The 26,622-nt window shown below is 36.7% G+C and overlaps 1 protein-coding gene across 1 annotated transcript; it reads right to left on the reverse strand.

The window, feature by feature from the left end:
* Window positions 1-9,893: 9,893 nt before the first annotated feature.
* Window positions 9,894-24,141, reverse strand: LOC109110582 (T-box transcription factor 4). Its single transcript, XM_042771658.1, has 8 exons — window positions 23,968-24,141; window positions 23,618-23,712; window positions 19,266-19,385; window positions 17,723-17,870; window positions 12,864-13,016; window positions 12,662-12,750; window positions 12,357-12,586; window positions 9,894-11,832 (listed from the first exon to the last, which is right to left on the reverse strand). Exons 1-8 carry the CDS (start codon window positions 24,109-24,111, stop codon window positions 11,189-11,191), a joined length of 1,623 nt encoding a protein of 540 aa, XP_042627592.1. The 5' UTR covers window positions 24,112-24,141; the 3' UTR covers window positions 9,894-11,188.
* Window positions 24,142-26,622: the final 2,481 nt, after the last annotated feature.

Raw genomic sequence — 26,622 nt, forward strand, 5'->3', positions numbered from 1 at the left:
GCCTATTTTCTTCGCAAATTGTGTGAGGACATCTGTTTCTGAGTCTCATCTCATAGAGTTCCGGCTGTTCAAACTCCTGGAAGCCTCCACCAATCAGCAATGCAAACACAAGCAAATATCTCTCTCTTTTGTATCAGGCAAATCATTTGTCTTTCCTAGCAGTTTTCACCAAAAATGCTTTGTGTTCCGAGGCAAGCTATTGTTCTGGTGTACTTGGGAGGATTTTGGAGTTTTAAAGTGTGTAAGGAAAGATTATGAGGATGTCCTGCTGGAGAGTGAAAGAAAATGAAAAGAAAGCACACATTGCTGACCCCCCAAAACTAATTGAGTGTCTAAAACAACATGGTTTCTCAGGGGGACTTGACTTGTTGTTTCATAAGTGTTAGCTAACATTTTCTTGACTGCACACACTGATCCTTCAGTGCCCATGTCTAGACCGGCCCAAATTTTTTAAGCCCAAATTCATCTCCTGGTGTTTTCTAGTGCAGAAAATACAAGTTTCTTACAGAAATACATTTATATTACAGTATATCAGACAATAATAATATAATATTATAATAATTTTTTTAACTGTGAATTTTACTGGATATTTTACAGTGTATTGAACTTGTATTTTATGCAATTTTATAATCATTTATGTACATTTGGGTGTTTTGTTACATTTTACACCCAAAATACCTAAATATGAATAATTGATTACAAAAATTTCTGGAATAAAACTAATTTAAACAAAGCTATGGTTACATAAAGGAGTAACTGAAGAAAGCACCTAATAGGTGTATTTTACAATGTTTTCCTGTAAAATATTATAGATTTATAGTAATTCATACTTCATACATATTTTGCTATAAAACTGTAAGACAATGTTAAAACTTTACAATATATTATTTCATTGTGTATGGCAAGGTTGCAATTTTATCTGTAGCTGTTATTGTCGCACTTTTACTGTAGCATCTTTTTTTCTGTAAAATTAAAAACATTTTACAACTCTGTAAGTTTAAGGGAAATAAAATTGAGCCTCAACATCCCAGTATGTTTATTAGTGACAGCAGAGGTGAGATCAGGAGCAATGTTCCCTTCACACGGTAAGGTATGTTTGCTCGTCTTTGATTTTCAACGGCAAACAGTTATTGTTTTTCTGATGACAAAGGAATAAAAATGATTTTTAGTCACGCAATTCTATGTCATGGATGTCTCCTCCTCTGTTGCGCTATACACAATAGCCTCTGGCTTGATAGCTCCGCTTAATCTTGCTCATTAACACAAATTTAATTGCTGACAGTCAATATTTACCCAACTAACAGTTGAGCCCCTTTAAAACACAAGGTTTAGAGTGATGTTTTATATTAGCAATCAGATTGCTAATGGCAGTAAGGGTGTTACTGCTAAATAACATTGAAAGCCTAAGGATTCTCCTTCTCACACATGCTGTCACTTGAACAAAAAAGTTGTGTGCTCTCTCACTCTTGTGCTCATAGCTCATACACAAACACACAACACAAAGACCAATAGGGGCAGAAGCTATGAGAGTAATCCAAAGAGCAAACAAGGGTGGGGAGCACGGATAAGTGAACGTAGCCGTGAGTTTGGGGAGAGGCTAGAGATGTGTGTTCCTACAGGCTTCACCAAGTTTATATCTAGTCACATTTTTTCAAGCTTCACCAAAAGTGTTCTCCGGGTCAATGTTTAATTGATTTAGATCAACACCATTAATAAATAGTTTATTTTGTGTCAATATTTTCTTCTTACTGTTAAGCACAAGATAAATATGAATAAATTATTCATAGCAAAGACTGTCACCTGTCAGTATCAATACTATTAATACTTTTTTCTCACGAAGAGGGACTAAATGTTTATATTATCTTGGTGTCATTCATCCATTTTCAACAGCTTACATGATGCTTTTACTTATAAATGATTGTTTTTACTGGAATATTTCTGGTTCATGCATGCATTTTTGGTAAAAACTAACCTGCGTACACCTTGTTCTCAAGCTAACAGCTTCAACAAGCTAAAGCTGACCACTGATGGGTTTATTATTTATAGATTTGTGTGTGCTTTGAGCTCACAACATGCTTTTTCAATCATCTTTGTGCATAAACAGATTGTTTGTCATGCATGTTTAGTACACTGACAGGATGTCAACTAAGCCTGCACTTTAGACACCCGGCGCTAGTCCACTCTTGTGACACAAGGATGTTTGCTGGTTCAATCCGGATGAAAATGAAGAATTGAAAGAGACAAGCTGTTGTGTCAGTTGGGGGATAGAGCAACTTACCCGACTCCTCCTGCCCTTTAGCTAATTTATAAACGAATCATACTGGCCTAGAGAACGTGACCTAAAAAAGCAAGTGATGCATTTGTTTTCTTTCGCACCTTTGCACTGGAGCTTTATACAAAAGAATTAGTGTTTTAAACATTGTTTTACTTGATAAAGTTTGATTCTTTTCTGCTCAGATATCTTTTTGTCCCAGCAATGTTCATGGTGTTTCATAGTAACTGGGATGTTGCTCATGGTGGTTTAATTATTAAACTGCTGTATTAGACTTTAATGACCCCTAATTTTTTAGTGAACCTTGATTCTTGTTTTCGAAGGCAGGAATTCTAACTGACTAATTCTCCCTGTGGTTTATGGGTGCTATTTTCCCCTTTTTTTAGACAGATGGAAACAGCCATGCCCATGCAAATAAGCAAAAGGTATCAACTAACCACTGTGCATTGTTAGCAATGCTGTTTAAAGAGGAAAAGAATAGCCAAATGTTTAGTCATGTGGTATGGGCTAATATGCCAAGATTCTGATATATTCATCACCACTGATTGTGTATCATGTATATTTTAATGCAACAAATCAACCACAGTCAGCTCCGCCCTTGTTTTGGTCTTATATCAGGTGTCACATTCTCAGTCATTCTCGATATCCATCAGTGTCAGATTCCAAACCATGATGCACCTGTCTTGACGTGCCTTTCATTGGTGGATTTGGTGTGGAAGATGACAAGATAAAGATCTGAACCACATACAAAAGTCACTGAGAATATGACTTGTCAGAATTGACAGTCTGATATAGATGAGCATGTATACAGCATGTGAGAGTGTTTCCCATGTTAGTTGGGAAACAGTGCCTAATTGTGAAAAGAGGAAGAGAAATATCAGACTGCTTTGTCTAAACCAGCAGATTAACAAGTAAAGTGGGAAACAAAAGACCAAGTAGAGAGGTATTATACTGTATGTGTCCCTGTTTGCTCGCTGTCACTCTGACTGTCTAGTGTTTTTAGCCTGACCTGAGTGGGTCTCATTTCCTTTGTCCTTAATTTTTTTGTTAATTAAAGGTGAAGAGGTTGTGTAATTGGATTTCTTTGTCATTGGTTTATGCAAGTGATTGACATAATGCTATTTATTTAGCTTAAATGGTGTGCCTTATGCCATGTCAATGACAAAAAGAAATGGACACGTTGAAGTTCACTTTCAGCAGAAAGTGTCATGGCTGATTTCACTACTAAAGTAGCATTCTTCTGTAGAAAGGAATGTGTTTTCATGCTTTGTTTAGCCTGTCAAAAGGTTAGATTTTCTATAAGATATTGAAGCATAAATGTGTGGACGTATCAACATCCAGTGGAAGTTTAATTGTTTTTATCAGTCTTAGTTGACTAGAGGTGGTACCATACTATATGGGCATAGTTATATGTTTTATTCATTTTAGTTTTAAATAACATTGAATCTATTTTAGTTGTATCAGTTATACTATTTTTATATTTTAGATAAAGAACATATTTTTTTTAATAAATTGAATAATCTATATATAACTTGTATATCAGTCCAAAATTCCCCTCACATTTTAATTTAGAATGACACGCTTACTTAGAAGTCTCTACTAAATCTCTACTGCCTGAGTACAAATACATTTTTGATTCTTGTCTCATTGTTTTTGACATGGTTTTGAACATACAGAACATCTAAGAAAAGCTAACAGCTGCAGAAACATTAGAATCCAGACTGTCTTTTTGAGTAATCAACTTTGCTGTCTTGGGTGGCAGACAGTTTTTGTATCTGTGACATCAGAGAACAATCTGTAAATTGGCATCTCATTCTCAGTGCTGATTCAACTGCCTGCAGCATATTTGCCTTTTTGTACAGCCATCTGAAATGTTTTACACTTCTAAAGAGTCCTAAGAGTTACCGTATTTTGCTGTTTTTACCATTTGATGATTTGCATTTCGTGTGAAAGGATGGTGATGGAAAAATTGTTTTACTGGTTCTGTCTGCAAGATTTACAGATAAGAATCAATCTTTGGTAAAAAGGAAATCTTATTTCCATTCTACTGATGCCATTTTGATAAGTTTAAAAAAATATATACTAAGAAGCTGCCTAATACTGAAAATATCAGTCAGTGAGAAACCTGGATTTATACATTGAACTATAATTTTGCTCATTTGATGTGTAAAATTTTAGGAGAGATCTGGGCAACTGAAGCAGCTCATATAAGAAAGCCCTTCTTGCTACAGTAGCTCTTTCTTTTGTTGTTTGTTTTTTTACCTTTTGTTTTGACCTGAATAACACTTGAAGTAAACACTCATTTGTGACAGAAGCTACATTCTTTTGCTTTCTCAGGGCTTTTCAAACTCATTCAGAGCAATCTAACCTCGGCATCCCTTCTGCTAAGTCCCTTCACCCAAAGTACTGAAAATGAGACCTATTGAAACACATAAGGGTATGAAAAAGATAATGTGTTCACTGGCACTGATCATGACAATGACAGCACGACCTGTCACTAATCTTGTGACCTTTCATGCGTTCTTCGCATACCCACCATTCCTGCAGTGTTTCAGTGGTGTCCAAACACGACAGGTAAAAGGTGTATCGTCCTTCATTCCAAGCCTGAATGCAGACGTCTGTGTGAATTGCCACTTTATCTTTTTTGCTTGGCTGCTCATTAAGGTAGAAACATTGATTTGAATGTAATACAGTGTGCTTCCCTTATCATCTGAATCTTACCGGTATACATGTAATCTTAACTTGTTTACCCTCATTACCTCTGGAGGGAGTCAAAACAAACTGGATGGCATGAAAGATCACCTACACAAGACAAAGCAGAAAATCCCCAGCTAAGATTCAGGTTTGATTTTCAACTTCAATGGCAATGAATGCTCAGAAACCAGTGGCTTTGAGAAATAGGTAAATACTGACTAAGTATTACTGATTTAACTTCATTAAGTTCACTTCAAAGAGTTTGTATGATATAGAAAAAGAATGTATCCCGTGACATTTTAAAGCATGTCATTTTCCTGTATAGCCACTAAACAGACCAACTTTTTCATTCAGCTTGTCAACATGAAGCAGTAGATACCTGCTCTGACCAAGGTGCCATATCAGCTCAGGACAGCTTTATGTAAGCCACCAAGGATCACCTGTTTCTGAGGATCAGACTCTCTGAGCCTTAACTGAGGACCCTAATCCTCTAGTTTGCCTTCCATCTCAGGCTTAGGGCACTTACAGCACCACAAGTTGGCATCGCTTTTGGCCAGAGGCCCCTGGAAAGTCCATTTGTCCTTTGTCAAATTCAAAATTTGTTTGTGCTAAACTCATATTCTTAATTCTGTCTCCAGGTTCTATCTTCCAATTGTTTATATACATATATCGGAGATTCTTTTGTACATGGAGAAATCACTTTTCCATGTTGTTTTTCAAAGCAAAAAAGAATCTAATATGCAGTTTTCTGCTGAATTTTGTGCTAAAGCAGTTTTTATAAACACAGTTAGCTACTTTATGTATTGTGAGAAAAGTGCTTGATTTTCTTCTGGTCCATCTCAATGTACTTACTGTAGATTCCGCAACATTGCCCTCATTCCTTTAACGTGTCGTATTCGGTGATAAAGCTGATTGCATACACTGCTAACTTGAACCTGTGAGTTTTCCAGTAAGCCCACAGGTGGCCATGGAAGATGACTCACGAATCCAATCCGTTTTATTTTTATTTGCCCGATGGATCTGACTAATTAGCATTACAGGCTTTGCTTGGCAAAGCATGCAAAATGACAAACAAGGTTGTATTTTGCTCCTCCTTTAGCCAGGTAATCACTTTTCGATGGTCTTATCCCCTCTGCCTGCTCTGTCTGTCTCTGGTGGCCTGATCTTCCATAAGCTGTATTTGTAAAACTGACCACTTGATCTGTGCACAGGCATGAGCTGAAGGTGAGGTCTCGGGAGGCAGAGAATCTCAACTGGGATTTTTAAGAGGGCAAATGAATTAGCCAGCGGCTGTGCAGTTGCTTTTTCCAGGCTAATCCCAAGATTTTCTCTCACAGGTCATGTCGTTCCAAACCTGAATGACTTAATTTCTTCTGCAAAACACAAAATAAATATTCTTAAGAATGTTTGAATGTTTTTGTCCATACAGTGTAGTTAGGGGGACCCAAACCAACATTGGACCCCATTTACATTTACCTTTATTTTATATATATATATATATATATATATATATATATATATATATATATATAGTGATGTGAGGATACGTAAATTTTCATTTTTGGGTGAACTAACCATTTAAACATAACCTTACATTTGCACTTACAATGTTGTTCTTTTGTCTGTTTCAGTTAATATGGATAACCAATAACTTGCCACAGAAACCATGTCATTAAATTACAACCTTATTTGTCCAACACCTCCATGGCTTTGCAGTAACCGTGTTCAGCCAGTAGAGGGGATTGGTACTCTAGATGGTTGAAAATGGTTGGCAGGCATTCTCCTTTCCTCATACGCAATGCCTTGCCTATTTGAATAGACCTGTCCCTGTTTGTTAAACCAAAATACTATCCACTCCAGACAGCCCCTGTTAAGTATTTTCTGTCAAGTCTTGACTTCATTCATTTGTTATTTTGGTCAAATAAACGGAATATGTGCTGTAGTAACAGAACTGGTACAAGTGATGTAAGCATAAACAGTGTCTCAAGCTTAAACAGATTGGTTTTCCACTTCCTTAAATGACTAATGCCTTTAAAGGAGTGCTGATGTGGGAGTCGAAGACTTGGACCTGAGGAAGGAAGGAGTCCATTGTTGTAAACTCATTTTCGTCACTAAGATTCTGTGTATTTGAGGAGGTTCCCTCAAGACCAAATGCTGCATCTTGTTCTCAAAACAGTCAATGCCTAATTATTTGCCTGGTAATGTGACTAAGGAATCTGATCTCGTTCCTTTGACCTGTACAGTTGCTTTACCACTCATAAAATACAGAGCTAAGCAGACTCGGTTACTTTAATCATTGATTGGTCGCTTAATAAGGCATGTGTATGCTGCAAGAACCCTTTTGCTGGTTGGTTTATTCGGTGCAACACTTCCTGCATTTCCTTTTGGCCCTGTTCACACACTGCAGGATGCCGTGTTCAGATTGGCCCTTGGTGTTTTAAAAGCTGATTGGCTCTCTAGACCCAACAGAAACTCTGTTGAGAGCGCAGAGGTGGAGTATTGAAGTGCTCAAAGGAGTATCACACTTTGCATCTACTAACTTGCCATCCAGAACCTGCTCTTTTCTTGACTACACATGCACAGGTTCACATGCTAAGCCATTAGTTGGCCAGCAAATGTAATGCAACAATGAGGTAATGTGAAGACTATGCATGTGTATTCCTCAAATCCAACCACAACAGTTTTTATAATCATATCCGTTTTTTTTTTTTTTTTTTTTGAAAATGTTCATATTCCAGTGAAGTATGTATTTGGATACAGATCAGCATTGTTTACTTTGAGAAGCTTTGTTGTGATTGGTTAAGTATCCTTTTATAAAACATTTGCCTCAAATTTGAGCTTATTTGTTGCTTGTGTTCTTCTGCCATCACAACACACTATATATCAACCTCACAGGCCTTTATATAATCCGTTGGATAAAAAATTAATCCATCCACCATTTCTTTAGCAAACTCTAATCCGCAGCATGTATATAATACAATTATTAATTTTTATTGGTCCTTTTATCCAAAGCCACTCAGTAATGTTGGACCCCAATTTTCTACAGTGGGGTTTATGTTTTATTGGAGTCGACCAGATGTACCTTTTTTGATCAAGGGATACCGCCTTGAGTTGGACCTCTGAATCTCCCAATTTGGCCCTCTTCCTGAAGCCCACCCTCTCATCTAAGATCAGTCAATCCCCCTCATTTCCAGTGCAGCAAGACCACAGACAACTGCAGCTTGAGGGATTATGACTTTGTTTTTTTTCCAAAGTCACTGAAAGTGTAAAAAGCGACTTAGCGTTAGACTTGACAGCATTTATGCCAGTTGCAATGGGCAGGTGAGGCACAAAAAGGGCTACATGGGGTGCCCCTCCCCCCTTTTTTATCTTGAGAGTGTTGGCGGGGCCCGGTAAATGCAAAGCTGTCCAGTCGCCCCAGCAGATCCGGCCGCATGTGGATCAAATCAGAATTATCCACTAATTGACTATTTACTGGGCTCCAGAAAGGCCATAATGGACTTGATATTAAATCTCCTCAAAGTATTTAAAGTGTGCTTCTGAGTGCTCCTTCGAAAAGCCGATTCCAACGTTTTACAAGAAGGAGTGACTTGAGCTGCTGGGTCAGAGAGTTGCCTTGCCAAGGAGGCTCTCAGACGGGATTTAGGGACGACAGTGGGAAGCTGCGAGTGGAGGGCAAGGGAGATCTCCTCCAATGAGTTCCAGATGCCCCCCAGTCCCAACTTAGATAGATACTACAAGCTGGAGTATTCTGTGTGAGGCTTAAATCTGGCTCTGTTTTAATGGAGATAGACAGCTTTTTATGTGGAAAGTTAAATCGCATGAATCTTATAGGTCCAGTTTGTCTTTTTATGTGCTACCAAAGCTTTGGTTTAAAAAAAAGAAGAAAAAAAGGCTGGCTAAGTTTTGATCAGATGACAATGAGGACTCTTTTTAAGTGATCCTAGATTTATCTGATAGGATTTGGTAAGGGAGAGTGTTTCAGTTTTTAAAAGCATATTAAAGTACCACATGACACTTCCTGTACTTGAACCCAGTCAAAAACAGAACAGCACTCCATTGAAGTTATGTATAATACATTGGCTATTTACTTCATGCTCATGTGTCCTATTACTCTATTGGTACTTTATGGGATTCATTCTTGGACTGTGTACCACTCATGTAAATCAAAATGTTTTTTTGGAGCATTTCAAAGAGCCAGAGTCTGATGTTCTCATTTCCTCCCTTACCCTTAGATCTGCTTGGTTTCATCAGCAATCCAGTTCCTCTCTACAATCTAACCTGGGACCCATTCAAAGGAATCAACTGCATTTCACATTTTTTTTTTAATGTGCCTTTTATTTTTTTATTTATATATATTTACTTTTTTCCTTATGTTCTGAGAAACCTGCTTTATAAAAATCAACCCATTTTTTACTTGTTTGTAGTTAAATAAAGTCACAAAAATCACATCACCAAGCACTTCTGTTCATCAATTTATCAGAATGAAAACAGTTTAGCAGATACTCTCATCCAATATGACTTTAAAAAAAAAGTCCTTTAGTTTTCATCTGAAAACATAACCTGTTTTATAGCATATATTCATTATAGAATTATGGATTATTATAATAAATATTATTGCGCACATTATAGCATATTTCTTGTAATGCACCATTATATATGTATATGTATGTATATATATATATATATATATATATATATATATATATATATATATATATAAGGATTTAACCAAAATAATATTCCACAATCACTTTTTCTTTTTTTTTCTTTTATTATTCATCTTATGGCTGGTAGCTGATATTAAAATAAAAATTATTTTCTAATTTTCTAAATTTATTCTTAAAAACATCCGTGGATATTAGTTAATTATATCATTTTAGTCAGAGCTTATAATGAGTAATAGCATGGCAACAAAGCAAATATGTCTCAACAATTTTCCCAATGTAAATGATGTAGTGCGAGTACATTCACCACTATATGTTCCCTTAACACATCCTGTTTTCATTAATTAGAACCGCAGTGCTTACCAGTGATACCACATTCTCTTTGAGTTTGACTTGTGGCTGCCTGCCTACAGAGCCTGTTTTACATTGTTGACCTCTTAAGGATTTTCCAACCCAGCCAGTTGAGTTTTGGACTTCAGAGGAGTTCTCTGTTCTTCTCTATTCCTCTCTTAATGATCGCTCTTTAAGCTTCCATCTGGTTGCAAGGAATTCTCTGATGTTACATTACACTAATTGAACAAATTTGGACAATGATTTGGTGCCACAGTCACAACTCAAACACTTCTCTTCTAACACATATTGTTCAGTCTGCCCAACACTCCATTTACAGACACAGTCCAACGGAAATGGAGGAAAGGAATCGGAGCCAATCCAAGCCCACTTTAATCTGAGGTGTAAATCTGGTATGTATTTTTTTTTTTTGCCACAAATATCATTTTATTATTTGAGGTTCAGGTGTTTTAATATTTAATAGCTTCATTGTTGTGATTGCATTACAAATACATATTAGCAATTGCAGAGCATCAGTACATTAGCAATTCCATTTAAATGTAATATATAAAATGAAAAAAAAAAAAAATGAAAAAAACTTTTTTGTTTAAAATTTTATTGCGTTTATGGGTAATAATAAGGAACTCTTAACACCCAGAAAATAACTCCAACCAATCTTTGGGTTTGGCACAGGTTTGACACACTAATATTTGAAGATAAAAAAGGCTGCCATAGTAATAACTAAGTCTGTTTAGGTTAACTAACAGCTGAGCACAATTTCAGTTGGCACACACAAATTTTGTGCTTCATACAAAAAGTCGGCACTGAAAATGTTCACCTTAAAAGGACAGTTCACCCAAAAATTTAAATTCTGTAATTTGTCCTTATGGCCTTGCAAACTTGTATGATCATCTTTCTTCACCAAAGAAGATTTTTTTCTTTTTGACTGAGCTATCCCTTTAATGCCAACAACAGTGCATTAGGTACGCGTTTGTGCTTGGCTTCACCACCCACGCATGAACTGCAACTCTAGTCGTATCTCAAATTCAAATAAATACACAGTGCCACAAATTGTGTGCTTCCTATACTATTAGGCTAAATAGATTTATGGCTTTGCTTTACAATTTCGTATCATGGCTCTACGTAAAAATAATCTCATTGCAGTTGTTGTTCAGAGAGAGTTTGTTGCTCTTAGCTGAAGAGGAATATAGTTGTAGATGGCTCTTTAACTGTCAGTCCAGTGTGGCCCAACACTGCTGAGGCCCGTTTGGTATTGATAGGCTGGTTCTCGTGTTGAAGTGGGGCTGTGGGTTGGATAGCATGTGAAATCCCTTTGTGAACGTAACGGCGATCCAGGCTTCCTATGAAACAGCGAGGAATGTGCTCTATCACGGGGGGCAGGGCCGGAGGGGGAGGAGGAAGCTGAAGATGGTGTGGGTGGCAGTACCCGCTGTGTAGTAAATGTAACTAGGTCAGGAGGTGCTGGATGTGGATGCTGCATGGACGGTGAGTGGTGGGGAACCACGGAGGGAACGGAGGCTGTGCTGTTGAAGTGGGCAGGAAAGGGCTGGTATGGCATAGCCTCCACAGTTTGCATGCCATAACGAGGATACGGCTGCACTGACGCCCACATATTGCAGTTCAAGGAAGGGGCCGGGAGATCATCAGCACCCACTGTGCCACCTGCCTCTCCCTCCATTCCTCCATACATACAAGCCTCTCTAGAGCCTAACGTCTCGCTGCAGTATGGGTGGGACAGCAAGGGTGGATCATAGGATGGTGGGGAGCGGAAGTAGTGCTCATCTGTAACTGCAGAGGCTGTGTCAAGATAGGGTCGTTTGCATCCCAGTTCCAAATGCCTTGTGTTATCTAAAAGAAAATATAATGAATACACATAGTTGAAAATTCATCATTTTTTTATTAATGATCTCTAAATAAAAAAATGCAGTAAATCTTAATTTATGTCAAGACTAGGGATGCACCCAGGGCAATAATCTTATTATATTATATTATATTATATTATATTATATTATATTATATTATATTATATTATATTATATTATATTATATTATATTATATTATATTATACATAAATATTACATTTAGGCAACAGTACTATAATGTAGAGTATAAAAATTTTTTGAGATTGATTAAAGATTACATTTATGTTATTAAATTATTAGCATTTTTTAATCTGAATTTTAAGTGAACGTTAGATGACTGCAAAGAAAATGTAAATGTAAAATTAGCACAGCTGATATCGAATATATAAAAACTGACTGACTATGACTGACTGACTAAACTGACTATGGTACTAATAATCATGCATCTCTAGTCAGGATTAACAAGTTTTTTTTTTTTGGCAAATAAGGTGATTGCCACAGCTGTGTACCTCTGTGCTTGAAGCAGTGGTAAAGAAGGCTGGATTCCCGTCTAGATGGGAAGGAGTTAGAGAGAGCTTCCTGGGAATCTGAGTGAGAGACGCCACTGTCATACTGATAGTGTGAAACCCCCTGCGGGTGGCTACTCAGCATCCCTGCACCCAGTTTTCCTGACAGATGGCCGTGTGATGAGATAAGCCGCTGCCGGACCATGTTTTTAGAAATCACAGGGTAATCTTTCCTAGGAAAGGGGGCACTTGGTCAGTAAGATATCTATTTAGTACATTATGGAGCACATTTTAAATGATAATCTTACCCTTGAAGTCTGGACACACGCAAATCACCCTCATCGCTGCCACGGAAACCTTTGGCAAAAGGATTGTTCTCAATTTTTAACTGGGTGATCTATAAAAACAAACAAGTAAGTAATTGCAGTGTATTTTAAAAATAACTACAAATGTGAGTAATAGTTTGAAATAGTGTGAGACACTTGTATTATGGGCAGGTTCTGTTGGTACCTTATGGTTCTGATAGGATGTCACAGAGATGAAAGCTGTCTCATGGAAGACGTGAGTGCAGTAGGCCGTGTTCTTAGAGCCAAAGGCATTGTTCTCATCAGCCTTCACGATGTGTAACCTTGGCTGGTATTTGTGCATTGAGTTCAAGATGATCTGAGAACAGAAATTCGGATAGAATATTAACAAAAACAGACCTTTTCCATTTTTTTAACAGTTCATTCTAATGCATGTACATTTTCATACAATACAAACAATTGACGTGACGTGACATACAGCCAAGTATGGTAACCCATACTCAGAATTCGTGCTCTGCTTTTAACCCATCCAAGGTGCACACACACAGCAGTGAACACACACACACCGTGAACACACACCTGGAGCATTGGGCAGCCATTTATGCTGCGGCGCCCGGGGAATTTATTATTAAATGACTGACAGCACTGGACGCATGAACGACTTAAGATATGTACATTATGTTAATGAATCATTTTAGGGTTACAGAATATTAAATTACAGGGTTTAATATATTGTATTTATTTAATCAATTACATAAATATGTTTCAATTTCATCATAGCTAAAAAATAGATATATATCTGTATAGTATATTGTAACTAAAATCACTGTTGCAGTACATTTATCGACCTATTACATTTACACACACACACACACACATATATATACAGTCATGGCCAAAAATATTGGCACCCTTGGTAAATATGATCAAAGAAGGCCTTGAAAATTAATCTGCATTGTTAATCCTTTTGATCTTTTATTTTAAAAAATTCACAAAAATCTAACCTTTCATTGGATAATAAGAATTTAAAATGGGAGGAAATATCATTATGAAATTAATGTTTTTCTCAAATACACACTGGACACAATTATTGGCACCCTTAGAAATTCTTAGGAGTAAAATATTTCAGAAGTATATTCCCATTCCCATTCACAATTTTGAGCACTCCAGGGTGATTATGAACATGAAATTATCCATCCAAGGCTTCCTGTTTCACAGAAATATAAATATGAGGGAAAACAAAGCCCAAATTCCCTTAATCATCCATCACAATGAGAAAAACCAAAGAATATATTTCGGATGTACAGCAAAAGATAATTGAGCTTCACAAATTAGTGAAGTGGCTTTAAAAAAAGAGCTAGAGCAGTGAAAATTCTCATTTCCCACCATCAGGGCAATAATAAAGAATTTCCAATCAACAGAAAATGTTATAAAAATCTGCGTGGAAGAGGACGTCTCTCTATATCGTCCCAATGCACAGTGAGAAGGAGAGTTTGAGTGGCTAAAGACTCTCCAAGGACCACAGCTGGAGAATTGCAGAAAAAAGTTGAGTCTCGGGGTCAGAAAACCTTAAAAAAAAAAAATGTCAAACAGCATCTACATCACCACATGTTGTTTGAGAGAAACATGAACATGTTTCTTCAAGAAAAATTCTCCTAGCTCATCCAAAAACAAACTCCAGCATATTCAGTCATCAGACACGACTGGAACTTCAAATGGGACTGGCTTCTATGGTCAGATGAAATGAAAAAATTAGCTTTTTAGCAGCAAACACTCAAGATGGGTTTGGTGAACACAGGGATAAAAAGTACCCCATGTGTACAATGAAATATGCTGCTGTATTTTTGATGTTGTGGGCCTATATTTCTGCTGGAGGTGCTGGACATCTTGTTTAGATACATTGCATCATGGATTCTATCAAATACCAACAGATAAAAAATCAGTAAGTGACTGACTCTTATAATGGGTCATGTTTGGATCTTCCAACTGGACAATAATCTAAAAACAAGCCTTAAAAAGTAAAACAATACAAAAACAGGTAATTGGGCACAAAACCAAACTTCTGCTATGGCCATTCCAGTCCTCTGACCTGAACCCTATAGAAACTGAGTGTGGTGAACTGAAGAGAAGAAGCACCATCATGGAGCTGGGAATCTAAAGGGTCTGGAGTGATTCTGGATGAAGGAATGGTCTCTGATCTCTTGTTACGTGATCTCTAACCCCATCAGGAGAACATTTAGAGCTGTTAATATGGCAAATGGAGGTTTCAAAAAGTATTGAATAAAAGGGTGCCGTTAATTGTGGCCAATGTGTCTTAGAGAAAAACATTTATTTCATAATGATATTTCCTCCCATTTTATATTCTTATTATCCAATGAAAGATTAGATTTTTGTGATTTTTTTAAAATAAAAGATCAAAAGCATTAACAATGCAGATTAATTTTTCACAGCCTCCTTTGATCAAATTTACCAAGGGTGTCTATATTTTTGGCCATGACTATACAAATAGATATTATAAATATTTGTTTTAAAATGTGATCATTTAAGTGTTTAAAGTATATATTTATTATGAAGATTTACACAACTTCAAAGATTTGGGGTCATAATAAATGATTTTGAAAGTCTCTTATGCTCTTATATAGATTTACAATTTAAAATAACTGTTATCTATTTTAACCATTTTTAAAAATAATTTTGTAATGTATTCATGTGAGGGCAACTCTGAATTTTCAGCAGCCGTTACTCCAGTTTTCAGTGTCACATGATCCTTCAGAAATCATTCTAAAATTCTCCATGTACTTTTTTTTTTTTATCATTCCTACAATACATTTTACATTTTACTATTATTAAATATTATTAAAATGTACTATTATTAAAATTTACTGTTATTTCTAACACTGTGAATACATAAATACCTATATGTATGATCCTCTTTCACCCATATTGTAGGTTTTCGGGAATATCAAAATGTACAAAATAGTATGTTGAACACTAATGAGGCTGTTAATGTACATTATATGTTAAAATGACAGGATCAATAAATATGTCAAGAGGTTTTGTTCTTGTATGCAAGTAATCCAGTTGGATCTTTTGTGTATCAGTGTTTGATCATATTGTTCTAGCACCAGCCTGCTCAATGCGTCCATGTGTTTGGTGTTCATTGAAGCGTTTAGTTAGGGTCATCCCCAACACAGTTCTGTCAGGGCTAATAAGCATCAAGGCCTTTCCCTTTGTTATGTCAACTCTCAGACAGAGAGTGAGGCAGCTCTCCTCATAGCTGCACTTTTTTAAGAGGAGTTAGGAGCACTAGTGCACAGAGGGCAACCTCAGGTCAATCCCCCCCGTCTCAGACACAGACGGTAGCTCAAGCCAAATGAATGGTTTGAGCGCTTTCATTGGGTGAATGCAGACACATGTGACCTTTGCCTGGTTGGCTGGCTAGCGTCTTGAGGTAATACCATGTGATACGAGCTGCACTGATGATTCAGAGACAGGGATGCGTGCTGTCCAAGTATATCAATCAAGCACCCTTTTCAGATCAATGCAGACTCTGAGGCTGGCCCTTGCCTTTCATCTCAAAGTTTTCTTTTAAGATCTATTTTTGGGAATAGAAGTTGTGTCATGTGACCTTAAAGCTAGATGGTCCTGCACCAAAAAAAGTCCTGCAAGATCAGTCCACAGACAGTCTTTGGGTGTTGGGTGTCTGTGTGGTCAGTGGCCTAGCAAAGGAAATCAAGGCATGGTGTAGTGGAAACTCCAATAAATCACAATTTCTATACTTTCTGAAAAACGAAAATATATTGGTTATCAGTTGATAATTGAGTTTAATGTATTGGCCAATATTGTATATACAGTATATCATCCAAACATTTGGTGACAGTTCAGTAAGCTTTTTTTATGTTTCTGAAATAAGTCTCTTTATGTTCAACAAGGCAGCATTTTAAAAAAAAAATACAGTAAAAAATTGTAATATTGTGAAATTTTATTACAATTTTGAATAACTGTTCCCTACTTTAATATAATAAAAAAAAGTTTGTTTTTTTTTGGTCATGGCAATAGTGAATTTTCAGCAGCCATTACTCCTCTTCAGTGTCATGTGATCCTTCAGAAATCATTCTAATATGCTGATTTGGTTCTCAGGAAATATTTATTTTTATTATCAATGTTGAAAACTTTGTGTTTTTTTCATAACATCAAAAATAATTATCATCGGCACAAAAACTGTAATATCTGGGACTCCTAGATTTAGTGTATGTTTTGACTGTGACTTGTGTGGCGTGCACTAGCATGGCTACAGTGGCGGCCTGTACTGGGGCTTTCAGCCAGCCGCGGTGTCCCTGCTGTTGTGGGCGTCAGTAGAGCTTAGCAACCTCTTTCCGAGCTCATTACTCGCCCTTATCACTTCCTAGGCATTCAACTAATCCTGACAGGCCAACTTTGTGCCGTTCTGACAGGTTATGAACCTAATGAGCTCGCTTCTGATGTTATTGCATCAGACAATCTAGGTCCACAGGCTCATTTGGGCAGCACTACCATGGTCAGACTCCTCACCTCTGCTCCACTGTCTCTCTTCTCCTCTCTCCTACTTTCTCAAGATGACCCTTACCATAGCTCACACATCACAGGTGTATTCATTCAGAACTGAACAGGACGCAGAATTGTAATTCCAATTGAATTTGGAGGGAGTTGGAAAGTAGTTTTTAGCAACGAAACAAAATGTTTGTCCAAATAGACATAAACATGTTTGTTTGACAGCTTTGCTTGAAAATTTAATTCCAATTTAAAAATTAATTGCTTGCATTCAGATCTGCCTCCATACAATCAACAACTCACAGATAGAAGCCAAGCCCCCGCCCTACACTTCTTTGTTTTTTTTGTGGTTAATATGTTTCACTTGGATGATTGTCACAATACCAAATAATAGATCGGTTGCTATGTCCACTATTTTGTGTCCATCTTTGTCCACCTTGTAATTCTCTCTTATTTGCCCACTGTCTCATTAAATCCAAAGTTTTAATGTCAAAGCTCAGATTTTTAGAAAATAATTTGTTTATGGCCACTCACATGCCCGAATGGATCAAGGTGGTTGTTTGTGAGCTTCAGCTTTTGAAAGGAGACCAGCTGTCTCATCCAATGGGCCCCTGTTGCAGGAGAGTCTGGGTGGACGTAGAGTCTTCCAGGCATGGCAGGCTCTGCTTTTCCTGCCACCATCCTATGGAAAAGAACATAAGATTTTTTATTTTTTTCTGACAACCCTAAGAGGCACTAGCAAGATTTGCAAAGGACCTGTAGCTTAGTTGTTGGTGTAGTGATTTAGACTGTCCCCCAGATTTTCTCTTCTAGTACTACATAGCTTTCCAGCACCTCTGACATCATGCCATAACTCTTTTAAAAGGAAAACTGTTTTTCAGTGTTGCACAAATTCTATAGTATATAGCCGCAGGCTACAGAAAGGCATTATGCAGAACATCTGTACATTAATGACAGATTCAGAGCACGAGTGTCCGTGACATTATGGGAGTAATTCCCAAAGATTTGGGGGGGGGGCTGTTTTGACCGTAACATCACTGCTAATTGTGTGCCTTGAAGGTGTCGCTGAAGATCTCCAGAACCGATGCTGGCAAATGCTGAAATTCCAGTCTATCCCACAGATTTTGAAAAATGGTCATAAAATATTTGTTCTCGTAACAAACCATACAATTCACTGAGATCTGCCTGCCATCGTTGTTTTATTTATTTTTTTCATGCTGGATTCAACCAGATCTGACTTATTTCTGGTGCCAGTTGTTGGATGGGTGTATAGTGCCCATATCTAGTGGCATTGCCAGAAGCACAGGGTCACAAAGAGGACAGCATGAATAATCCAGCTGTTTTAAGCCCATTGGTTTTTGACAGACTGCCTGCTGTGACCTACAGTAATTAACTATGTGCTAATGACAATCCAAAGCCAGAACCAGCTAGCATTGCATGAATAAACTGATGCAGACTGCACATTGTTTGCTAATAAATATGGCTGCAATTTGAGTTTCCTTCAGTGTTGGCCTTTGCAAAAAGTGTTTTATTGGATAAATTTTCATTTTATGAAAAAGGACTGTTGCAAACAAGGCCAAAGAAATCTCTGTTGTTAATTATTTACCAACATTATATTCATGAATGCAAAGTATTAGTAAAGGTAAAACTACTGACAATAATCATTACTTCTATACTGTAAACCAAAAACTAATAATTATTATATTATTATATACTTTATTGGCAGTTCATGTTTACTCAAACGATTATGAAGTGTGTTAAAATTTGTACTGTGTAGAATGGCACCATTTGTCCACTCAAGTCAACAAACTTAGAATCAAATAGACTGGAGGAGACAGCAGAATGTAAAACATGCTAATTTTCGTCCAGATTGTGTTTGTCCAGATGCCTGAAGGGACTAGTCACTTTTCTGATCCAGACACACATTTGCTATTGCATGCTCAAGCAGAATTTCCAAAGGCATTAGAATATCCTTATACAACTTTCCAGAATGTGGTTGTTCTAATTAATCTATTGTGAGCCTGGCTCAAAAAAAAGAACATTAAATATAGACAAACATTAACAAATTTAAACTCACCACTTGTTGTCACAGAACTTATACCGATGGTCATCAGCTGGAACAATGTCAGTTAAAAGGATGTATTTGGTCTTGGGATTCATTCCTGTGACTTTAACTTTGTAGCTGGGAAACATTCGCCTAAAAAATGTGCAAATACCATCAAGGGTTAAAAATAGTGCCTTACCATTGAAAGATGATATCACTTTGAAATAGAACTTCATCGCTTAAGGTGTTGTTAAATTATGAGAAATAATTGTATTAATTTATTCATTACTTTTTATTCATTATATTTTATTTTGAACAATAATTTTATGTCTATTTTTATAAGTCCTTTTTATTTACATACTACTGTGGATTACTGTGGTCCTTATATGCCATTTAGATCTAACTTGACAACTTGTTAATGCACTTTTGTGCTCACTGAGATCATTCTCTTTCAATCGCATCTACGCAGGCTTATCCCATTTGTGTCATTCAGGTATCTCAGTGTCGTCTTTATTGCTCATTACAGGAACAGCACCCAGGGTGTGTGTGCAACAGATGAGCACTGACAGTAAGCAACGATGAGTCTGTTTTATCAGCTCTTTCGAGGGATTTAACAGGCCTTATGTGCAAGAGAATCACGGGAAGTGTTTGTTTTGGATGGATGAATACACAATTAGTGATCAGATTTTTTAGGACAGATTAGTTGTTTTAAGAACTACAAAAGGTTGCATAAATCTCAAAGTAGGCTGCATGCTCCAGCATTCCGAGAAAATCCTCCGAAAATCATCTCAAACAAACGGCTCCACTATAAAAGGCTAAACTTCAAAAAAAATCATAAAACCTAACGCATAAAATGCGTTATCCTCGATAACCCCATATAAGTAGTCATGATCTGTACCTGGTACTTGATTTGCTTTTGGACAGATATATACTTTTAGGGATTGACTCTGTTTTGAAGGAGCCGCACTATAAAATGTGGGATCTATATTTTCTTCAGATACAGGTAATGTATGCTAATATAGCAGATGCGGTCATAAAACAAATAAATGGAGCTACTGTACCTTCGGTGACCTCTTTACATGAAATATCTAGAAGATTCTTTTTTTTTTAGCTCATCTGCAAAGTTGCAAAAAGAACAAGTCCCCTTATAAACTCTGAGTGCTTTTTTAATGGCAGGTCTTTTAAACAGTGGGCAGCTAAACAGCCCCATTGCACCACCCCACTCCTCCAGAAAGTTCCACTACAGTGCATTTCTTTCTTGAGGTTCCACCAGCAGTCATACATTTATTACAGCAAATAAATGTGCCCTGAACTGAATCATTTCATTGCATTTGAAAATGCACCGCTGCTCAGGCCTGCACTATGTAAAAGGTTCCCTGAAAAGCACTACCTTTAATACCTAGAAGAAAGAGCTCAGGGAAAGGTAATGCTCCATGTCTGGCTCAGGTCTACAATCCAATCAGTGTAAATCAATCTGGGCAAGCCAACCAGGAACATCTTAAACCTGTCCTGCTCTGATGATGATGTTTCCTTGTCCTTAGGTGTCAATAATTACAAAAATGATCATCCACTATCTTATTTTGCTGTTGGTTCTGACATAGTTTCTACACTTAACAATTAGGTTCCGTTAGTTAATATTAGTGAATGCATTTGGTATCATGAACTAACAAATGAACTTTTACTACATTTTTATAGAATTGCAATTTTTTATTTAAACTGTATTTTTAAATCTAGGTTAATTATGAGTGTATATTTATAAAGCCAATTTATAAATATGCTATTGTTCATTATGTTCTTTTATAATACATGTATACATCTTTTAAAAATGTTTTGGTCTATGTAAAAATCAACATGAACCTGAATGCTGTAAAATGTTTTTCATTATTGGTAACCCTGTGATAATGTTTTATGATACCTGTTGCATTCACCAAATAAAACTTACTGTAAATGTTACCTTAATATTACATTTAAGATTACAAGAGTTCTTGTGTATATACTTTTATGTACTGAGCATGTAGACATTTTCAAAATATGCAAATCTGTCTAAAATATAGTATTCATGTTAGGAATATACAATTAGGAAAAATGTACTTCACTATTTACAGTACTAACAGTGAGGATGTAATAAATCTTTAGTAAAACACGTTTACTCAAGACGCACATGTAAACACCTGAGGGATGTGTAATGCTCTTTCCGTTTATGTAACACTTTGACATAATGGCTGCCACAGTAGATCACATGGCTAAATATCTTTTCTCTTTTTTTTGCATTCCCCAGAAGAAAGTCAGAGAGGTTTAGAATGACATGAGCGTGAGTAAATGATGACACAGTTTTAATTTTTGGTATATATTATGTCAAGTTTGTAGATATCCATGAGAGTAAAAATTTATTTTATGTGATATGGTAACGGTTATGTTTTTAGTTATCTCAGTAAAAGCACTGTTTATGGGTGGGTCTGGCGACAATGAGAAATGGCAAGTATGAAGGTGTATCATATCGGTGTCATGTCAGCATGCGCATTATGCCAGCTGTTTCTTTTAGTGCTTTTGTACGCCTGCGCTTTCAGTGATTCATACTATCTAAAGGAGTCGGCAGAATGGCTAGATCAAAAGGAGCTAGATGATGAAGCAAGAATAGGTCCTTTAGGGCCTGGGAGACATGATCGAACGGGGCACCGAGCTTCTCTCATCAGCCTAGCTGATGCTTACTCTGACAGGCTGTGTACAAGAAACACCAGCCGGCTGCTTTCAATAGTCATGCTTAGTGCTTAGTACTGGGCCACAGACTGTATGCAATAAGACGTGTTGTAGCAGATTTTTAGTTAAGTTTTATCACTTCTTCAGAGGAATATTCTGAGTTCAACACCAGTTAAGTTCAATCGACAGCATAAACATAACGTTGAGCATCTAAAAAAATAATAAAATTACTTGCAAAATTTGACTTGCAAAAATGGACGTTGCAATAAGGCACTTAACTTGGAAATAAATGGATCCAATTTTGGAGGATTTAAAAGCAGAAATGTGTGTCATTTTATTAATGCACTGAATTCTGTTAAAACCTGTGTATTATTTAAGCTGTGAAGCTGTTTAAATCATCACTATTGATGTCGTTTTAGGTTTAATGTGGAAATCTTTTTTGTGGTAATCAACATTATGCCACAAATGCTGTTAACTGAGTTTAAAATGAACCCAGAATATTTTTTTAACACAATGTATGACCCACTTTCCCTGCATAGAAAGTAGCGCTAGTCGCATGACTAGGAGATTGTTTTACTGTTTATGCTAAAGTAAATCGCTTTTTGATTACAAAAACTGTTTTGGTCTTACGGTCTGATGCACTAACATTTTAACATGATATTATTCTTTGGATTTTTGCCTTGTTTGTGGAATTCACAGAAGCAAAATATTGTCATAAGCAATTTTTGTTACTATATTACACCCCATGAATTTTATATAAGGGTGTATTATTCTTCAGCGTAAACCTATACTGTCAAACGGCATATACCGTGCAGACATGGCTCAAGCCTGCTATGTAACACAAGACCACGATGAGAATCATTGCATGAAATTGGCTTCAATTTTGTGTAATGGGAGCCATCGTGAAGAAACCTGGTGAGTTTTCTCAAGATTTACAGTTCAGTGAATGGCTGTCTAATGTCCTACAAGTCATATCCCCTCCAAAAAAAAAAAAAAAAAAGAAAATTAAATGGTGAAAAGCTCTTCCTGCTTCATGGCTCGATTGACATATTGAGCATCTTTAACAGAGCCTGGTGTCCATTATACACTAAAGTATGTAAAATGAAATGAGCCCATCTGTTGTTGCAACTATGAGGAAGTAGTCTCCTGTTCTGTGCGCAGCTGTCAACTGAACAGTGCTTTGGCTCTTCAAAGGGTTTGAGGATTCTTGGAGCACTTTATCAGTTGGACAGGGGGAAGCCCATCCTTCACAATGTTACAGCATTAAAGAAAAATTGTGGTGACCTTTTGCATTTTCCACAGAGAAGCGCTGAGAAACTGCTGGCTAAGACTGGCATTGACTCATTCTCTGCTTAATATCCAGGGTCCTGCTCCTAATCCACAGGGCGCATTAAATCTAACACACAGGGTAGCCGTTTGTGTTTTCAATTAGATATTTGTAGGCACAGGAATTCAGCCTTGCTTTACCTTAGTCGCGTAATATTTTATAAACATTCCATTAAAAGAGCTTCAGCATTTCATGCGACTGAGCCTCTTGATAAAACAAGGTTTCACATTTGCATTTCTTACTGGAAGCAAGATGGCCTAGTTATGTTTTTGTATCCCTGCTACAACACCATTTTTCTTTTTGTCTCTGCTAATGTCTCAAATCTATCAAGATGGGTGGAAGGAAATGACACTTTTCTTGCCTGCCTGCTTTGGTGATGATCATCTCGGTTCCAGCCTCGTGAAACTTCTTCCATAGTTCCCTGTCATGAAGAACCACTTTGATGTTTTCAATGTTCTAAAGGTCCATGCACAAAAAAAAAAGATAAATGATAATGAGTCTTTGCCAGTGAAAAAAATTTAATATGGCACTTAATACCACTCAAGTGAAAAATAGAAAAATAAATATATGAAGTTTATTTATTTATTTATTTATTTTGCTGTAATTCATTTTGTGTTTTAGCAATAACTATGTTATGTTACATTACGTCTCTTCATAGATGTGAAGACCTACAAGTCAGGAGTCATTAAAAGAATGCAGCTGATTGGCTACCTGGTCAGGCTCATTGTTTTGGGGAATGCTGGGAGTTGTAGGCAGGCCCAAATGCGAGGAATCACTGGCAAGCTCAGGACGCCCACCCGACTGGGCCACGGTCATACCTTCATCAGCCACAGCTGAGGCCTTCTCCTGTAGCATTTCTGTAAAATTACAGAAATATTAGTTAAACAGTGGCTTCACAAGTTAACTTTCAGCATAGAAAAATAATTTCAGATTAATATTAAAAACTGAAACCTGGGTTTTTCCCCCTTTTTTGACTAACATCTTGAATAAAATAAAAATAGAAAACTGAGAATGCCCATGCATTATTTCATTGCGTATTTTATTCTATTCTGCTAAAAACTGGCATCATGATTTGAAAATAAAATATACACTAAGATTACGATTCTAAGAAAATAATGCATTCAGTAAATTATATAAATCAATTATAGCACATACTTGGTTTTGTTTCTTGATTTATTTTCAATTATTCAGCCAATGTAAAAGGAAAATATAAAATACTGTATACTTATTTGACAAAAAAAATAGAAAATGAGCCAATGAAAAAAACTAAACTTAAGCCATGGCTTTAACACAAGCTAAAAATGATCTAATGATATACGTGTAATGAAAATACCACAGATGCCATAATTCCTCTTTGTTCTCTCATAGCCTGCTGTAATTGATTATACACAAACAGACAAGACACAGGCTGCAAAAACTGAGAAATAGCATACATTAACATTTACATTTCGTGGGGAGAAAGTCTGTCCTAATAACATGGCCTGGCCAATTCATTTCAAGGGAAAAGGGGTCGAGATCCGTTTGTTCTGAAGTATCGCAAAATTAAATATTTACACTTCCAGCATTCGGGCACCTCGGTTTTATGGAAGCGTGCTAAACACTGCTGATTCCATTAAGGGAGGTCACAAACTAAGCCCCGCTCTCACGCCCCTTCTCTGCTCACACGCTCAGACATCACACCAGAGGTATGTCTCATTACTGTACTACAGCACACTGCCTCCATAAATGCTGCCTATCTCCACAGGCAGACACCAAACCGCTCTCATAGTGAAATCCACCTCCTCCCACCCACTCCTAATCCCACGCATGTAAACAATGTGAGTGTGCGCCCCTTCAGATAAAAGGAGAAGAGCGGGATTCCGTGTAAACTCGGCCAGGCATTTGCCAAGCTAATAAAGATAAAGTCTGACAGGCACTGTGAGGCTACAGCAAGTCAACCCTGGACTTTTCCAGGCCAAAATGTGCCTTTCACTTACACTGTTTAACTAAGCCCAGTGAGCTAGAGCTCTGTTTACATCTCTGTCACCCCAGACATATAATCTGCTTAACTATTCCTGGCAGATACTGTTCCGTGCACACTGAGGTTGGCTGGCTATTTCCAGAGCCTGTTGTCCAAAATGTTCAACGCTGACCAAGTTTCAACTATTCTTACTTACAATTTTTTTTGAGGATGGGCTGCACTATATTGTCCATGCTTTTGTGGTCAGAATTCACACAGTTTACTGAAATCCCATTTGGAATCCTGAAATAATATTTTGCCTGGAACTGTGATGCGTTTTAATGTGGTCCATCAGCCAGATCTGGTTTTGTTATACAGTTTTGATACATGTTTTAATAGCGCGGTCCAGTATCTTTTGGTTCTGTACCAGACTGGATACAGTGTGTGTTAAAGAACAAGCCTGTTCACTACTAACACAGTAAGACAACACAGCTTTTTCATTCCTACGTTAGTATAGTGATATTTCTGCAATATTTCTTTAATGGTATTTTGCAGGACATTAGGTTTTTTAGGAAAGTTCAATCTTCTTATCAAGAATCATTTTTCCCTGTATATAGGGTTCTTGAGTTTAGAGTTAGTTAGGTTTTTTTGAAGATTAAAAATTGCATTGATGTTTCATTAAAGGCTTCTAAGATTAGTGTAATGGTTTCTGGTTTCTATAAAGCACCCATACATAAAGGGTTTTTTCTAAAGCCAAAAATTGTTTTGAAACTTAAGGCATCAGACCCTTTTGGATTCTAATTAGAACATTTTAATTTTAACATATAGGTTTAGTTATCCTATGACTGCACAAGTTTTGTCACTGTTACCTTTGACAATCACGAAGGAACATAAAAAATGTTGGAAATGGGTTGGCCCCTTTCAGGTGCCCCTTAACCATGGGAATTAAATAGAATAATAGTTAAATTTTAAAATGATTATTATTAGGTCCATTTACAACACAAAAGGTTCAGTTTTAAATATACTGTAGTTTCCTTTTCGATTATTTTTTGGATTATGTTTAAGAATAAGTTGTGTGGGGGGGATTAGCATTGTAAGATAACGATATGATTCTTGCTATCTGGCCGTGGGGTTTAATTTTATTTTAGTTGTGTATTGGCGTTTTCGTTGTGATATAAAAGTGCAACTATTAGTATATTTATTAATACTAGATGCTGTTGATTATTTATTGAATTGTTCAGTTTGTGTGCAAATACGTGTTTTTGTTGATTTGTAAATTTATCCCGAAATTTCAGCATTTCACCGACCTAAAACGAAATAGGAAAATTATTATTGTTTTGATTTAAAAAATTTAAATAAAAATCTGTGGTTAAAAATTGGCAGATATTCTGTATAACGTATGTGAATATATTTTTCTCTTGTTTTGC

This window comes from Cyprinus carpio, chromosome A15 (genome assembly GCF_018340385.1).
Source record: "Cyprinus carpio isolate SPL01 chromosome A15, ASM1834038v1, whole genome shotgun sequence".
Taxonomy (NCBI): Eukaryota; Metazoa; Chordata; class Actinopteri; order Cypriniformes; family Cyprinidae; genus Cyprinus; species Cyprinus carpio.

Coding starts and splice junctions, on each gene's coding strand:
- LOC109110582 (XM_042771658.1), bottom strand. CDS start 24,111: ATGCTACAGGAGAAGGCCTCAGCTGTGGCTGATGAAGGTATGACCGTG. Junction 12,587..12,661: donor CGTGTGTCCAGACTTCAAGG/GTAAGATTATCA, acceptor CCCCTTTCCTAG/GAAAGATTACCCTGTGATTT. Junction 11,833..12,356: donor CCACTGCTTCAAGCACAGAG/GTACACAGCTGT, acceptor ATTTTCTTTTAG/ATAACACAAGGCATTTGGAA.